The 13,148-nt window shown below is 42.4% G+C and overlaps 1 protein-coding gene and 1 long non-coding RNA gene across 8 annotated transcripts in view; one reads left to right on the top strand and one right to left on the bottom strand.

The window, feature by feature from the left end:
• Nucleotides 1–6,769, bottom strand: part of LOC109560691 (uncharacterized) — a 30,151-nt gene extending 23,382 nt beyond the window's left edge. The window contains exon 1 of the long non-coding RNA XR_002180973.2: nt 6,238–6,769. This is a non-coding gene — a long non-coding RNA (uncharacterized lncRNA). The remainder of the gene's footprint in view (nt 1–6,237) is intronic.
• LDB2 (LIM domain binding 2) overlaps nt 2,971–13,148 on the top strand; it is a 453,518-nt gene continuing 443,340 nt past the window's right edge. For 6 of the 7 annotated variants that reach the window (XM_019963132.2, XM_019963130.2, XM_019963131.2 and 3 more), the window contains exon 1: nt 2,972–3,347. In XM_019963132.2, coding sequence (XP_019818691.1) covers nt 3,216–3,347 — 132 coding nt within the window. In that variant the 5' untranslated portion in view covers nt 2,972–3,215. Of the gene's footprint in view, nt 3,348–13,148 lie in introns of all 7 variants that reach the window. The other variant, XM_019963135.2, reaches the window with a different exon arrangement.

Below are 13,148 nucleotides of genomic sequence, written 5' to 3'. Positions count from 1 at the left end.
AAAATAGGGACAGTAATTCCATCAATCACAGGTTTGTTGTGAGATTAGTAAAGAATGTTTGCGTAAACCAGTCAGCACAGTGCCTGCCACATAGTAAGGACTTCATAAAAAAACAGCAATTACTACATCTATGTATAAATTCTCCAATAGAAGAATATAGAAAATACAGTTTATGCAAAGGGGGACATTATTGAATATTTCTTATCTCTTTCATTTTTTTTCTTTCATAGCATACACTACAATTTGAAATTATGTTTCCTAGCACCTACCTATGCATATATTAGGTACCTAATAGTAACATTTTTGAGCAGTCATATGTGTGGGCTCTAATCCATTCTGGTGCATCATCTCATCTAATCCATTGCAGCAGTCTTATGGATTGTTACGATTATTTTTTCCCAATTTAAAAATAAGGTTCCCAAGGCATACAGAGATGAAGGCACTTGGTCAAGTTCACAAGACAGGTAAGTGGTGGAACCGGGGTTGAGATGTTCTCTGGCCAGTGTTCCAGTTGTGCCGTCTTCCAATGCCAATGAAGTATGTGTGGAATGAACGCATCCGTGAATGGGTAATGAAAAAAGAAACAAGGTTCACAGAGCAGGAGCCACTTTAATTGGAGAGGAGGGTGAGTAGGGGTTTGTAGGTAAGCAAGGGACCAAAGGGCCAATGCTTGCCAGCATGAAATGAGATTGTAACTATAGGCAGATTGAGTATAGCAAACGAATAAACAAATTGTGTGTGTGTGTGTGTGTGTGTGTGTGTGTGTGTGTGTGTGACAGAGACACAGAGACAGGCAGAAGGAGATGGAGAGGCAGAGAGAGGAAAGTTTTAATGAGCTTGGGCATTACCCCGCTGACAGTGGAGAAAACACTGAAGGGAAAACGTGGGCAAGCTTACTTCCCTTTCTATAATCAACCTTCGGCTTGTAATAAGGATGAACCCCAAGTCAGAAGAGAATTGTGGATGTGTGAACAGTATCAGATATTTCCGAACTTGGAATCTTTAGGTATTAACAGGAAGAAATGTTTCCAATAACCGTTTGGAACGGTCTATAAGAAATAATGAGAGCAAAACTCCACCTTATTCAGAAAGGGATTCCCTAAATGGATTGTTGAGCTTTTCCCAGTTTTGATCAGTATGGGACTGCACCGGCCTGCTCGGTGTTACTTTAATTCTCCAACGTAAACACAAACTTGGGCGGCACTGAACTCTTGGGCCGCGTTGAGTTGGGGAATTTAAACACAGGCAACGGCTAGGTTTTGCAGTGGCCATCATTCCAAAACATAAATCAAGCCAAATTTGTTTGAAATCCTGTCTTTAGAAGGTTGTGTGTTTTGACAAACCTTGCAGCAAATTTGGTCCAGCTTTTGGATTTGTAATGAAACCTGAAACCCAGTGTGCTGGCCTGCCCTGGGGTCCTCTGGAAGGAAGCCTTCCAACCAGCCTTAGTGTATGTAAGGGCTTCCCTAATCTCATCCTGGCAAGAGATAGTTACTGTATTGGGTTGCATTGTAAGTTTGAGGTGGACTCTGCAAAAATTTCATGCAGTTATGGAGGACAAATCAAGACCACAATTTGGAGGCATTTTGATGCCTGAGTATTCTTAACAGTGTAAATTGCAGAATTAGCAATACCTTATCCCCTGTTGGCTGGTGACTTGCAGATACCCCAAGCCATGGTTGGGGCAGAAAGTTAATTAACCTGCTTATTAAAAAGAAGAAATGTCTCATTTGCATGCATTTACATTCAAGTCTTACATGCATCAAGCTTTTTGGTAGTCTCTGCTTTCTTTCTTTAATACCACTGACCTAGCTAGATACTGGCTCAAAACATTTACACTTTCTGTGCTTTTATATCTGGGCTTTGTTTAAGGGGTAGATGTCTGGTTATCATTGGTTCCAGCAGAATTTGATTGTCATATAGATCATTTCATCACTATAGACATTCTCTCCCCTCTCCTGGGTGGTGCAGGCTTTCTTCCAGTTATCATATACCATGATTGAGAAAAGATTCATGGACATAACCCATCTTAGAAAATAAAGGCCTTGTCTCCATCAGAGTTGGGCATGTTATTTGGGGATAAACCATTCAATTATTCGCAATTTCCTACTCAACTGAATTTTCCATGGACATGTTTTGCAGGAGTTTTCTCTGTCTTGCTTTTCCCATCTTACTTGGAGGTCTGCTTTGGGAGATTTTATTTCCTTTATTCTGTCTCCTAGGGAAAGAAGACCATTGCACCATGGGTGTTTCTTGGGCATTCCACATTCCAAATACTCATTATTTTTAACCTGAAAATGTTTCAGTGACCTGAATCTAGGCCCCCTTAAAGCAGCCTGAGTGAAGCTTTGGGAGAAGGAGAGGGAGTGGGCTGGGAAGAAAGTGCCAGACAGGGGAGGAAGGGGCTCCAAGGGAGGGACTGAAATGCAAAGACTCCACCAAGCTCTCAAACTGCAAGGAAAACCAAACTACAGAGGGAGCTTAGTGCAGAGGGAAGCCTGCCTGGGAGTGAACCACCAGCTCAGCTTTGGGGGACCCGGACACCCACTGTTCTGTGTTTTATAGCCCTCACCTCTCTGATCCATGACAATGGCTGTGGTTGTCTGGGGCTGAGGGCTCAGCTGGGAGCGGTTAAACCACCTATATGCTAACAAGCTCTGCCTTCAGGTCGTGAAGGGTCCTGGCTGGAGGGGAAAGCAAAAAATAAAACCCCACCAAACCTTAGACCTCTGTCAGACTGCGAGGGGAAGGATATTTTTTGAACTAGTCTACGGTGCGGACAGGAAATGACCTCTCCACAAACTGCTTCTTTAAAAACAAGCAGTGATGCCTAAAGCCATCCAACTCCCCTCTCCCTCCCTCCCTTCCTCTCTCCCAGCCTCCCTCCCTCTCTGAAGCTCCAGCTCTCCGGCTTTCCCTCCCCTCCCTCTTCCCCCCACCCTCCTCCCCCCTCCCTCCTCCCTGCCGCCCGCTCTCCGGTCTCTCTCGCTATAGAGGCTCCCACGGCAGTTCCCAGCCACTGTGTTCAGCCTGCCTGCCTGCCTCTGTGTGTGAGAGAGAGTGTGTGTGTGTGTGCGTGCGTGTGTGTATGCGCGCGCGCGCGTGTGTGCGAGCGTGTGCGTGCGGCTACTTTGTAGTGGGAAGAACACAGCCCATGTGCTCTGCATGGACGTTACTGATACTCTGTTTGGCTTGATTTTCGACAAGCAGGCAAGATGTCCAGCACACCACATGACCCCTTCTATTCTTCTCCTTTCGGACCGTTCTATAGGAGACACACACCCTATATGGTACAACCAGAGTACCGAATCTATGAGATGAACAAGAGGCTGCAGTCCCGCACAGAGGTAAGGACTTCAACCTTGGGTGTGTGTTGCTGTCTTTTTTTTTTTTTCCTTCCCCCAAACTGTGCCCGAGCGTGGCTGGCTGCATCCTGCGGGAAGTGTCCCACTAGACCCTACCGCGTACGTGGAAATGAGCGCCAGGATGAAGCCACGAGTTTGAACGCTGGGTTTCTTGCACAGCAACTCTTGGAAGGTGGGGACAGTTTCTGGTGGAATCTTGAGATAGACAACCCAGCACTTGATTCGCCTGTCGGGTCTCCAGAAATGCTGCTTTCCCAGAACTCTGGCGTCTTGCAGGCTCCGCGTCGGTCCCCTCCTAGTGTTTCTTGAGATAGAGTTCTAAGAGATTCCATGCTCATTGGCATCCAGCAAAATCATTTTTTTTTTTAAAAGCAAATCCCAGAGGAAGTCTGCTTTGACCTGCATTTGCTTTTCAAAGTCATCAGGATCGAGGTGAAAAGGGCAGTATAGCCACCCGTGGTACTTTTCAGAACTGGCCCTGGAGGGACGTGATCGTCTATTTCCCTGTTAGATTCAGAAACCACTTGCTGGGGGCGAGGGGTTCTTGACTCTCTCCCATGGAGGGTAGGGATGTCTCCTGGGTTCTCCCTTCCACCAGAGCTGGCTCAGAAATCAAATCAGCTTGAGTTTTTGGCAAATTTTGTGATCTGGTGCCTGAGAGAGGAGCCTCACCTTGCAAGCAACTCTGGGAGCCAGGGGAGACAGGACTTTGAGAACTTTGTAAATGCAAAAACTCCAGGCTGCCTCCTGCAATTTAAATATTTAATGCCCGCTGACTTCTCCTCAGTGCTGGCTGAGCTGACAGGTCCTACAGCTGGGCCGCCCCTTTGCCTATAAGTTGGGGCTTTGTGTTGAAGTGTTCTGAGAAGGAGTTTGTCACAGAGTCACTTTAGAAAGTAGAAATCACTGGGAATTTTGTCCTTTCTGCAGAGTATGGATACCTGGAGGGTCGCTGGCAAAGAGCTTTTGGGGACTAGCATTGGTAGAATTTTAGGTAGAAGACTGACTCTCAGTTCCAAAGAGGGACTCAGTTAAGGTTGTATGATTAGATGGGAGCCCAAAATACACTTGCTTGAATTGTCAATAGAGCCATGGAGAACTCCTGATGTTTAATGTATTTAATGTAGCTAACAAGATGTGACCCGCTTTCTGACTGGCTAACTGCTGGACTAGGACTGATTTAAGAAAAAAAAAAAAAGTAGCTGAGCTGTCTTTATCACTGCTGTTTTCTTTATGTGTTAATACATCATAGATGTTACATATACTTGATACTATTGCTCTTCCCAAGAGCCAGTAGCTTTGACACAAGTGTAAACTCTTGTGCAAAGGGTGGTGAGCCTTTGGATATAAATGATATATGTGTGTTGTTGAAATTGTATGTTACAGTTTGTATATTTCAATGTCATTCTGATCTTTGCAACTGTGTATTGGAATCTTCGACTCTTACCCAAACTGTTGGTTGTCACAGCCTGCTTTCTAAATTAGGAGGATAGAGAATGTCTTCTAGTTCAGGCACACATAATTGCAACACAGATTTGGGGTAAAAAAATGTCTTGAAATATGATTAGTTTTTTTAAAAAAAGAGACCAGGGGCCTTGATGGATTGATTGTTGAAGAGTAGCAGGATTTAAAAACAAACCGTGTTCACCTTATATCTTAGAAAGTTTTTGTGGAGTTGTAGGAGGAGGTTTTCCTCCCAACAACCTTCTCTGTTAGGGGAGCAGGCAGATTTCTCAGACATGTGTGTTCTCCCGTGTCCCTTAATTATCACCTGGCCAGTTCTGAGCTAGCATACTCATCTGGAAGACTTCTCTACGCTGGTCCTCATAAAAATCTGTAGGATGCAATAAGGTGCCTACATTTGTTTCACATGTGAGAGAAAACCTTTGAAAGCCCCTCATTCATGGCATGTTTCTTAAAAATGGCACATTATCTTTTGTTAGAGCTAAAGTCAGGAATTCCTAACTTTTGGATCCTGGGGTATTACTTTTAAGTAGAAAAGCTGCTTCGTAGCTCGAGAAACTAGAAAAGAAAATCTTCCTATGACAGATCTTAAAGATGTTTTAAAAGCTCTCTGACTGACAAAAAAGCATGGAAAATTGTTTCTAGAACTGAATGTTCTAGAGCCTACCTTAAACATTTCTTCCCTTAGTTAGATTTTTAAAGTAATTATCCAAATAATTACTCTGACGCTTCCGTTTTGCTTTGCCAAGCAGTAAAGGATGTCATGAACCCGAGGCCATAAGTTTGCTTTCATTTCATAATGAAAAAAAGGAGAGAACCAAATAAGTACTCCTAAGATACATAAATCTTAACATTCAGTATTAGACTGGTCAAAGTTTGTAACGGAAAAACAGGGTTTAGAAAAGACTAACTTTTCTTGAAAAAGTTGCATTGTGCCTTTAACCAAGGGTGATTATTTATGATGAAGTTATTCTGAACCCTAGGGAGAGATGGGCTGGAATAAAGTACAGTAATATCCAGAAAGAGTTATCAGTTTATAATCACACACAAAAATCAAATAGATGGTTGCCAGATCACTTTTAGAATGTAACCTGTGCATCCATCCATTTTGGGCAAGAGAGGCCGACCCTCTTTCTTTCTCTCTTCTGGTTCCTGCTTCTATATTACTTGGTGTTTTTCATCGAGTCCTTACACGTGTACACACGCACTTGCACACTCACACACACACCCCTGGAAACACGCTTGACTCTCCATTCCTTTTTGAATGTACACTTGCCTAGAAAGAAATTGTAGCACATCCCATTTGCGATGAAAAAAATTGTAACCAAGTTTGCAGAAATTTCCTGGAAACATCCTTCTTTATGGAAAGGAAAGAAAGTCGTGAAGAAGAAGCATGGTGCCCACCTACCTTCCTGCTTTTTTCTACCCCTCCAGAACATTCTCTTCTGGGATTGATGCATTTCTTCCAGTTAAATCCAGTCAGAGCCCTTCAGGAGCTGGGTAGTCTTAAAGAACCCAGGATTGGGAGTTAATCCTGTTTCAAACTTGTTTCTTCACTTACTAACTTGTTGGCATGGATCTTGTTTCCTCATCAGCAAATCCCCTGCAAGGCCCCTTTAATTTGAAAATCCAGATTCTTTCGAAGTCCAGGGTTTGGTTTCCTTCAGTATGAACAAAGTGTCATGAACCAGAGTAATGAGCAAAGACATTATTTCTTGGCTCACGGTATTTAGTTCAGAATTGCAAATGGTAATGTGAAAACAGAGTCATAGTGGAGAAAATATTGCAGAGAGAAACCCTGGCAGTCTTGTTTAAGGCCAGCGCTGGAAGCAAGCAATTGCTGGGACAAAGTAGGTGTACAAGAAACGTCTGTGAACACGCGATCATGAATCTGTAAATGACAGAGCAGAGAGAGTTCAGCTGTGTCATTAATTCTTTACCTTCTGAGCCACCAGGGAAGCCCGGTGTCACTGAAATTGGCATCATTCCTGAGAAGTACAATTCTGATGCCTTTGGGGGTGCTGGTACCTGCCTTTGGGGGTGCTGGTCTCCTTTAGGGACCAACTTCCCAGTGCCCTAAAACTGCTCATCTCCACCTCTCCACATTTATTTCATCATGAGGCAATTTAGATCCCTAATCTCTGTGGCCAGGGAACGCAAGTGTCTAAGAAATTATGGGATCTCATTTCTTTTTAAAGGAATATGAACGCTTTACAAAGCAAACCAATACAACATAAATATGTTTTCAATGCTGCCAGCTATTCTGGGAAATAAAAATTTCTTTGCAACACCAGAATCTCAGTGGAATTTCATAAAGAAATGCATGGATGTCCCCCCCCCCCCTTTTTAGTTGAAATTAAGAGAAACTGTTGGAGTTTTTCCTCAATGTTGATCTGTATCCTAGCCAGTACGAAGAGGGCTACGGCTTTCCATTGTGTATGTTACCATGAATTGACCTGAGGTCTTCGCAAATTCATTTACTATTGGAATGATCTTGCTGTCTCACATGTATTTTTGGGAGAACAGAACTGCATAATTTTTTGTTTAACGCTGCACACAGAGTATAATCAGATAGGACATAAAACTATGTCCTAAAGATTTCAGAATTTGTTCTGTAACATGCTTCAATAATAATAGAAGAAGCAGTGTTATTTTCACTTCCTGAGGTCTGTGCTTCAAGATAAAAAAAAATATAGGTAAAATATAAGATCATCATAGTGACCTTCATTTTTAGTGAAAGGATTTCAGTAATGTCAGATTTTTATAGAATCTAAGGAACTTTAATCAAGTTATAAAAATTTTGGTGACTGTAGGTAACTTTTCTATACCTTATTTCCTCATTCAAAGACCAAAAATATCTCTGTTGCAATGAAGAGGTTTGTAAGTATATAGTTTTTTTTCATGTTGGCAGTCTGTTGATTTTGATGAAATGCCACAACCATCGGGAAAGTGTGGGTACCATGATGTGTTTCTTTTGTTTTGAGGGCTTTTCCCCTTGTATCAGTATTATACATTCCACTCCCAAAGAGAAGACAGTGATTACAATGGGAAGCCACCGCGGACACAAGGGTTTTCTCAGAATTACGGTGTTTAGTTTTACAGGATTTAATATGAACGTCGAAAATATTTGAAGACCTTGAAATTTAAATCTGCTGCTTTAGCCCCGCCTCAGTTCAACTCTCCAGCTCCCCGGGGAGGGGGTGGAAGGGGGTGGAGGGCTCTCAGGCTTTTCTTTCAGCTGCATTTTTATATACTTTAGTCACAGGGTTTCCCTTGTAACATCATGTTTATTCATGGGCTAGCTGAGTATCATTGATGTTCAGATGGAGCCTAGTTAAAATGAGATTAGGTATTTTGGATAGGTGGGGGAAAAAAAAAAGAAAACTGCTTTGTGATAAACTTGGATTTTTTTCCTTTTTTTCCCCTTAGAAATTTAGAAAGAAAAATGGTGCTGTTACTCTGAGGCATATGAATGATTTTCAGTGTTAAGCACAGAACTTTCCAAGTTTTTCGAAGGGGGGTGGTGAGGAGTGGGGAGCGGAGGGTGGGTTAGTAGTGGTAAGGAAAGCTATTTTGAAAATGTTAAATGAAACCAAAACTGAAGTTTTTTAAAAAAAATGAGAACTCCCAACCTCTCTTATTTTTCAAGATCTCTACAAGGCCTCAGAAAACAAATTGCAGGACTCTTGTACTGATTTTATTTTCCTGAAGTCTTTTTTTTTTTTTTTTCCATTTTCTTACTATGGGAACTGTTTTTAATTAAAAATTGCTGCAAACTAACTATTCGTAGGAGGCCAAGAAGAAAAAAAGAAATCTCTCAACACCATTCTACACAGATTCTTATCAGCCTAAAATCAATGCATACTTAAATTTCCCCCCTTTTGGTGTGTAAATTATGATATAGGATTTAAACAGTATGCATCCTTTACGCATTTAGCTTTTTGTTTGGGTTTCAGAAAGAAATTAATTTAAATTGTATGGAGATAGGGCTATAAATCTCCTTTTATTACGTTTGTCCACGTGAACTCATTTTCTTGTGGGACACAGAACACCCCCTTTCCGAGCGAGCAAACACAGCATAAAACAAACAACGCCAGATATTCTCAAGAACAAGATTCATAAACTTACTTATTTGGATTCAGTTGGTGGGTCGCGGAATATAATTGATCTGGAAAAACAATCTCTTTTTGAAGGTAGCAGAAAACGGGGCTTTAAAAACATTTTCAGCTAAGGTAGGTATTACATATATCTTTGTGATTTCCTAAACAAGCTATTTTCCTCTTTCCTTTTTCTTCTTCCTTCCTCTTTCTTTCTTCTCTTTCCTCCCTCCTTCCCTCTCTTCCTTTCTTTCTTTTTCTTTCCTTTTTTCTTATCAATCTGAGCTTAGGTTTTCTTTTTACATTTAAATTCTGGCCACGTGCATCTGAACACAGGCAACTATTAATACTTGAGACAAACTTCAGTCATTCCTTCAAGAATTTTCCTACTTCAGGCAATGACAGTATCAATGTCTGGACATGCAAAGACTATTAAGACATTTTCTGTGTTTAGAAGCTTACCATTTGGTAACCAAGGGCAGAATACAACACCAACTCTTACAGTGAAGCCCCCTGTGAGATGGTTGGAGGGCATCACCGACGCGACGGACATGAGTTTGCGAAAGCTCCAGGAGTTGGTGATGGACAGGGAAGCCTGGCGTGCTGCAGTCCATGGAGTCACAGAGAGTTGGACTGAGCGACTGAACTGCACTGTTGGGTTAATACACTGTGCTTTTGACTATTGAAAGATGCACACCTTTCTGAAAAGTAGTCATGATGATAGTCACTAATATCTATGGAGGGTTCCCAAGGTGCTCAGTACGTTCTGTAGATCAACTCACGTCACCCTCATAATCACCACCTCAAATTGGTACTTCTAACCTGTGCAGCCTTACTGATGAGGGAAAACTAAGGGTTATGTACATTGTCTAAGGTCGCATGGATGGTAGTTCAGTTTTAGGAGTTATCCTCTTAACTGCAGCACTTCTCTGAGATAAGAAATACTAGAGAGGATTCTAGTTTTGCCTGTGGAAATGTATTGGTTGAATACATTTTTTCATTGGATAGATTGACTTTGGCAGTGGCTGGAAAGTTGACCCCATCTACCTCACCTGGTTGGACTATTTGCCTCTCAAATGTCTGACTCATTTCAAAAGGGCCCATGTGAAATTCCAAAGGATGGCATCAGAGCTGCAGCATATACCCCGGTTATCAAAAAAGAGACCGCAATTACATCTATCTACTGAAGAATGGATAGTTTCAGTATTCATTGACGTGATCTTATCTGAAGAGCCACTGGAATTCTTGTGGAATACTATGTATAGTTATCTAAGAGTTTAATTTTTTTTCAATTTAAAATATTTACGTTTCCATTCAGCGCTTGACTTGTCTCAGGTCTGCTCTGTGGGAGACGGTGGTTTAATTATTTTAAACATCAGTGGGATGAGTAGAAAAACTAACCCAACTTTGGTGGGATACAAGATTAGGAGAGTAAATTAGAATCTGGCATGATGTTGGCTTCCTTTGCAGGGAATCAATTAAGAATCGTAGGAAAACGAAACACAAAGAGGGAAGAGCCCTTCCAACTTGTATTGGTTTCTCTTTGTTCTAGTTTGATGCTAAGAGACAGTCTGTCCACATCAGTTTTCCTCGTGGTCCTAACCCTGCAGCCTCCTTTAGCCCCCTACAAGGCTACCGTCTTTACAGTAAATGCCTGCCCATGACTAGAGATAAAATGATCTCTTCCTGTGATGCACTCGCCAGCCCCAGATGCCTGTGTTCTGGTTCTTCTTTAACGAATAAGGAAGCTGAGGCTTAGAGAGGTGAAGACCAAGTCTATACGTGGGTGTCTCCAGGGTCTGGATGTTTTGACTACCCAAAGTCTGCTGGTGAAGGCTTCCTACTCCCTGATGGAACCCTGACAGCCACCCCTTGCCCTCACTTCACTGACAGTTTTTGTTCTTATTATTGTTTTATCACTCGGTCATGTCTGACTCTTTGTGACCCCATGGACTGCAGCACGCCAGGCCTCCCTGTCCTTCACCATCTCCCGGAGTTTACTCAAACTCATGTCCATTGAGTCAATGATGCCATCCAACCATCTCATCCTCTGTCGTCCCCTTCTCCTCCTGCCCTCAATCTTTCCCAGCATCAGGGTCTCTTCCAGTGAGTCAGCTCTTCACAGAAGGTGGTCATGGTATTGGAGCTTCAGCGTCAGCATCAGTCTTTCCAATGAATATTCCAGGTCCGTTTCCTTTAGGATTGACTGGTTTAGTCTCCTTGCAGTCCAAGGGACTCTCAAACGTCTTCTCCAGCACCACTATGAACCAATCTAGTTTGAAGTTTCAGCCTTCCAATTAAAAACAATGCTGAGCATTAATGATGTGGTTGTTGTTCAGCTGCTCAGTCATGTCTGACTTTTTGCCACCCCATGGACTACAGCACACCAGGCTTCCCAGTCCTTCACGACCTCTCAGAGTCCGTTCAAAATCATGTCCATTGAATCAATGATGCTTTCCAACCATCTCATCCACAGTTGTAGATTCCTCTGAAGAAGGGGAACCACCCTTGTTCTGGGGACACCATAGGTCCCCACGCTCTTTTTTGAATTTGAATGATCTCCTAACTATCCTCTCTGCTCCCTCTTCCTAATACATGATCTGTTTTCCCATAAGCAGCCAAGGTGATATTTTTGAAGCAGAAATCAGAGCACATCACTCTCCAGCTCCCCTCCCACTGGAATAAGCTCTAAAATCCACACTCTTGGTTGAAGACTGTTGATCTCCTGCTTCCTGATGGATGTTCAGCAAATTCCAGCCAAAAGAGACTTAGTTGGATCCATTAACATGCCAAGCTTGTCTGTACCTCAACACTCTTGCACTTAGCAGGAGAATGCATATACAGATTCCTTTTTGATAGCACTTATAAGTATTGTTGTCGTTGTTGTTTTGAGTCATTCAGTTGTGTCCAACTCTTCGTGATCCCACGGACTGCAGCATGCCAGGCTTCCTGGTCCGTCACCAATTCCTGGAGCTTCCTCAAACTCATGTCCATCCAGTTGGTGATGCCACCCAATCATCTCATCCTCTGCTGCCCCTTCTCCCCCTGCCTTCAATCTTTCCCAGCATCAGAATCTTTTCCAGTGAGTCAACTCTTCTCATCTGGAGGCCAAAGTACTGGAGCTTCAGCTTCAGCATCAGTCCTTCCAATAAATATTCAGGGTTGATTTCCTTTAGGATGGACTGGTTTGATCTCTTTGCTGTCCAAGGGACTCTCAAGAGTCTTCTCTAGCACCACAATTCAAAAGCATCAATTCTTTGGCACTCAGCCTTCTTTATGGTCCAACTCTCACATCCATACATGACTACTGGAAAAACCATAGCTTTGACTAGATGGAACTTTGTAAGCAAAGTGATGTCTCTGCTTTTTAATACGCTGTCTAGATTTGTCATAGCTTTTTTCTTAAGGAGCAAGCATCTTTTAATTCCATCTGCAGTGATTTTGGAGCCCAAGAAAATAAAGTCTGTCACTGCTTCCATTTTTTCCCATCTATTTGCCATGAAGTGATGGGACCAGATGTCATGATCTAGTTTTTTGAATGTGTGAGTATTGGGAAATCTAAATGAATTGGAATTTGGCATGGTGTTGGCCTGATTTGCAGGTAATTGATTCAATGTCCCAAAGAAAGTAATAACCATGAAACAGGAGATTCCTAGCACTTAGTAGGGCCTTTTCGGATCAACCCCTGTCACAGAGAGACTCCCTTAATCACCTCAGTTAAAATTGCCTCTTGCCAGACATACATCCTCACTCACTTTCTATCCCATGCCCTGATCACTTTTTATGAAGGAATTATAGCAAGCTGGTATTTTCTTGCTTGTAGTTTATTTAAGTGTCTGCTTATCCTCAATAGAATGTGTACCATGTGAGGACAAAAGGCTCAGCCATCTCCTTTATAATTGTCTGCCCAGTGCCTCATTGCACATAGTTGATATGCAAAATTCATCTGTTGAATAAAGGAAGTTATGTTGTGCTTTTGAACTGTGGTGCTGGAGAAGACTCTTGAGAATCCCCTGGACAGCAAACAGATCAAACCAGTCAATCCTAAAGGATATCAACCCTGCATAGTCATTGGCTAGACGAATGCTGAAGCTCCAATACTTTGGCCACCTGATGCAAAGAGCTGACTCATTGGAAAAGACCCTGATGCTGGGAAAGATTGAAGGCAGGAGAAGGGGACTACAGAGGACGAGATGGTTGGATGGCACTGACTCACTGGACG

Source organism: Bos indicus, chromosome 6 (assembly GCF_029378745.1).
Source record: "Bos indicus isolate NIAB-ARS_2022 breed Sahiwal x Tharparkar chromosome 6, NIAB-ARS_B.indTharparkar_mat_pri_1.0, whole genome shotgun sequence".
Classification (NCBI taxonomy): Eukaryota; Metazoa; Chordata; class Mammalia; order Artiodactyla; family Bovidae; genus Bos; species Bos indicus.
This window is presented reverse-complemented; position numbering and strand designations above follow the sequence as displayed.